The sequence below is a fragment of the Chondrus crispus genome, genomic scaffold, assembly GCF_000350225.1.
Source record: "Chondrus crispus Stackhouse genomic scaffold, scaffold_257, whole genome shotgun sequence".
Lineage (NCBI taxonomy): Eukaryota > Rhodophyta > Florideophyceae > Gigartinales > Gigartinaceae > Chondrus > Chondrus crispus.
In genome coordinates, this window is record NW_005179140.1 from 123209 (window position 1) to 127357 (window position 4149).

The 4149-nt window shown below is 59.9% G+C and overlaps 2 protein-coding genes; one reads left to right on the plus strand and one right to left on the minus strand.

The window, feature by feature from the left end:
• Positions 1-454, minus strand: part of CHC_T00004886001 (hypothetical protein) — a 1664-nt gene extending 1210 nt beyond the window's left edge. The window contains exons 1-2 of the mRNA XM_005716336.1: positions 195-454; positions 1-33 (exon numbers count right to left, since the gene is read on the minus strand). The exon at positions 1-33 is cut by the window's left edge and continues 411 nt beyond it. Of these exons, the coding sequence (XP_005716393.1) occupies positions 1-33; positions 195-454 (293 nt within the window). The remainder of the gene's footprint in view (positions 34-194) is intronic.
• A 1081-nt stretch (positions 455-1535) lies between these two features.
• CHC_T00004887001 (hypothetical protein) lies at positions 1536-3537 on the plus strand. XM_005716337.1 is given in 3 exon segments: positions 1536-2317; positions 2387-3410; positions 3411-3537. 2 exon segments carry the CDS (start codon positions 1536-1538, stop codon positions 3408-3410), a joined length of 1806 nt encoding a protein of 601 aa, XP_005716394.1. The 3' UTR covers positions 3411-3537.
• The last annotated feature ends 612 nt before the right edge of the window (positions 3538-4149 follow it).

Below are 4149 nucleotides of genomic sequence, written 5' to 3' on the forward strand. Positions count from 1 at the left end.
GGGGGGGGCAGGCGGAGAAAAAGGTACGTGTCACTGAGAGTGAGTGGTGTTGTGTGGCGAATCGGAGGTGGCGTTTATGCGGCGGTGTTGCGCGGGACGCGGCGAGGTCACGAGCTACCGCTACCGCGCCCGCAAGGCACGGCGGCTCGTGACGGCGGGCGGGCGGCGGGAGAAAAAAGCGCGGGGCGGGCTACGTGCTGGGGGTGCTGGGGGTGTTGTCGGTGTCGTCGGTGTCCGGGTCGTCGGGTGTGTCGGGGTCGGCGGCGGGGGTGTCGAGGTTGGCCTCTGCGGCGTTGAGCATCTCGAGGAGCTCGGGCCTGCGGAGGTCGTCGGGGAGGTCTGTGAGGAGGTGTCTGGCGCTGTCGAGCGAGTGCCACATGCGGCGGCGCTTCTTGCGCTCCTTCCAGAGCTTGGAGTCGTCCGGGTGCTGTGTGTGGACGTGCAGGAGCCACATCTTCTGCTTGACCTTGGAGCCGCGGTCGAACGCCCACACGCCGAGCTTGGGGCCCAGGTCGCCCACGACGCCGCCCTCCTCGACGGTCTCGCGCACCGCGGCCGCCTTGGGCGACTCGTCCTTCTCCACGCCGCCCTTCGGGAAGAGCCAGATGGCCGGCGTCCACCGCGACTGCACCAGCAGCACCTGCCACGAGGGGGGGTTTGTCGCGCGGCGCCGCACGGGCACGCAACCGGCTTTCTGTCGCGGGGGGTGGGAGGTGTTAGTCGAGTGTCGGGGGCGCGTGGGGAAGGGAAGGGAAGGGGGGCAAGCAGGCGCGCGGGTGCAGGCGCGCGGGACGGGGGGGTACAGTACCTTTTTGGTCATGGCGGAGGCCGCCGGGTCTGGGGCGCGCTCACGAATGGGTGAGGGAGGAAGGGGGGGGGGTGAGTCGGGGAGGTGAATCGATGAGGAGAGTCGATGAGGAGAGTCGATGAGGAGAGCGGGTAAGTGGGAGTGTGGGGAATGTGTAACGGTGGAGATATGCGGTGGGTGCACATTGTGCATTGTACAGTACATTGTACATTGTACCTTCGGTGCAAACAGGGGGCCAAGATGTAGCGAGCACCGACGAAAAGAATCGACGCCACCGCCGCGCGAATCCACACGGAACACGTCGGACCCGTGTACACATAGCACACCATGTACACGTGGACACGAACGCATCCGTGGCTTACGTGACTGCGTGGACACGTCGTCCCGCTGTACACGGTGGCAGTAATTCCATTACAATTACAACAGTACACTGATACAGTAATGCAACTTCGTAAGGGCTCTCGAGTGTATGACTGTTGACAGTCAAAACAAGCGAAAAACAGACGCTCCTGACATCAGGCAGCGTCTGTTTTTCTGTTTTTCGCTTGTTTTCACAGATCCCGCATTCCGCCCGCCCCACCACTTGCTCTTCAACCGCTCAACACTCCTCGCCCGCCCCGCCCCCCGTCCCCGCCCCAGTCCCCTCCACCGACCCCCTCCGTCCCCGACGTCCAACCCGGCGCCTCCGCCCGCGCCCCCGCCCGCCTGCCGCCGCCCGCCTGCCGCCATGGCCCTCGCCATCCTGCTCGCCCTGCTCGTCCCTGCCGCCTCGGCCTTCTACCTGCCCGGCATCGCCCCGTCCGAGTACGATGAGGGCGCCCCGCTCAAGATCCTCGCCAACAAGCTCGTGTCGGCCAAGAACGTCGTCCCGTTCGACTACTACTCGCTCCCGCTGTGCACCCCGCCCAACGCGGGCAAGAGCAACCGCCTCTCGCTCGGACAGGTCCTCATGGGCGAGCGCGCAGAGCCCACCTCGTACGACCTCTCCATGAACGTCAACGAGACCTGCAAGCTCCTCTGCGACAAGTCGTACGATCAGCAAGACGTCGCTCACTTCAAGGATCGCGTCGCAGACGAGTATAACGCCCGCCTCAACTTGGACAACCTCCCCGTCATCGTCAAGGGCAAGAACGACTTGGATGAGGAGGTCTTCCAGCTGGGATACCCGCTCGGCTTTATGGAGGGCGACGCTACCCCGTGCTTGTACAACCACCTCGCATTCACCGTCCGCTACCACAAACCCTCGGGTCCCATGTATGCCAAGGACGCCAACCAGTTCCGCGTCGTCGGCTTTGAGGTCGTGCCCATGTCCGTCGCCCACACCAAGGATGACAAGAGCGAACTTACCACCTGCCCGGTCGAGTCGAGCGCCTCGCCGCAGTGTCTCACTGCATCTTCCACCTCGGTCACGTACACCTACGACATCACCTATATTGAGTCGGAGTTGCAGTGGGCCACCAGGTGGGACCCCTTGCTCAAGGCCAACCCGGAGCTCAAGGAGATCCAGTGGTTTTCCATCATTAACTCGCTCATGATTTCCCTCTTTTTGACCGCCATGGTCGCCATGATTCTCCTCAGGACCGTCTACTTGGACTTTGCGAGGTATAATAACATCGACGATGATGAGGAGATCCAGGAGGAATCGGGCTGGAAGCTCATCCACGGCGACGTCTTCAGACCCCCCGCCGCAAGCGGCTTGCTCTCCGTCTTTGTGGGCTCTGGCGCCCAGATCTTGTGCATGACCGGCGTCACGCTTGTGTTTGCCTTGCTCGGTTTTCTGTCCCCGTCGTTCCGCGGCGGCCTGTTGACCACCATGCTTTCGCTGTGGGTCCTGTCCAGTGCCGTGTGCGGATACTATTCAGCTCGGATCTACTCTGGGCTCGGCGGCACCAACAAGAAGAGCGTGACGCTGGGGTCTGCCTTTTTATTCTCCGGCGCCACGTTTGTCATTTTCTTCGGGCTCAACTTTCTGCTGTGGGTGAGCGGGTCGACGGGCGCTGTGCCGTTTTTCACCTTGCTCCTGCTCTTGGTGATGTGGTTTGGCATCTCGGTGCCACTCAACGTGATCGGGGCGTTTATCGGATACAAGCAGAAGGCGTTTGAGTTCCCCGTGCGGACGAACCAGATCCCGCGAGAGATTCCCAACTCGTCAATATTTTCCAATGTGCTGTTTGGCCTGGCCTCGGGCATCCTGCCGTTTGGCGTCGTGTTCATGGAGCTGGTGTTCATCCTGAACAGCATCTGGCAAAACGAGATTTTCTACTTTTTCGGCTTCCTAGGCGCCGTCTTCCTAATCCTGGTGCTGACGTGCGCCGAAGTTAGCATCGTGCTGACATACCTGCAGCTGTCCAAGGAGTCGTACCACTGGTGGTGGCCCGCGTACATTTCGACGGCGTCGTCGGGGCTCTACGTGTTTGGCTACAGCCTGATATTCCTGTTCACGCAGCCGGGCCTCAAGGGCATTCATGTCGTGAGCACACTGATTTACACCGGGTACATGCTGCTCGGCTCGTTCATGTTTGCGCTCGGCGCGGGGTGCATCGGGTTTTTGTCGTCGTTTGCGTTTGTAAGAAAGATCTACGCTAGCGTGCATATCGACTAGGAGTGTGCCGGGGGGGGGGGGGTTGGGGTTGGAGGTTGGGGTTGGGGTTGGGGTTGGGGTTGGGGTTGGAATGATATAATATTTGCGAGCAATAAAGTTGGAAACAGATGTCGGTGTGAGTTTGACATGGGCTGATTTGATTCGGGGGTTTTCAAACGGGCTAGCGGTGTTGAGATTGGGTGGCGTGTGTTGAGCGTGTGGGTATCGGAGATGGGCGTGAAGGTGGGCGCGAAGGTGGGCGCGAAGACAGGCGTGAAGATGATGCACAAGTCGTCAGATAACTCGGATAACTCGGAGATGAGCGTATATATATATATATAACAGATGGCAGATAACTCGAAGATGGGCGTGTTGACTGGTGAAGATGATGCACAAGTCGTCAAGGTGGGCGCTGGAGCGAGAGGAGGTCAATTTTTGGTCATTTTTGGTCATACAGTATTTGATGCTCCAATGATCCTCCGCAAGACGCCCTCACTCGCGTGCCCACACTTACAGCGAACCCCACACCGCAAAACCCTTCTCTCCTTCCTCCCTCCCCTCCCGATCGGCATCTGGATCTACAGATAACCCAAGACCATCTTTTGCGCTTGGCTTGAAACTATTTTTGCTGTTCCCATCAACGACTGCTAGGCCTAACAACTTCCCATCCCTGACGTTGTTTTCAACATCTCGGACGATGGGTTTACTGAGAGGTAGTCCGGTAGCATAACGCATCTGCAACTCGACAGAACGCTTCTCT

Coding starts and splice junctions, on each gene's coding strand:
- CHC_T00004887001 (XM_005716337.1), top strand. CDS start 1,536: ATGGCCCTCGCCATCCTGCTCGCCCTGCTCGTCCCTGCCGCCTCGGCC. Junction 2,318..2,386: donor GAGCTCAAGGAGATCCAGTG/GTTTTCCATCAT, acceptor GATTCTCCTCAG/GACCGTCTACTTGGACTTTG.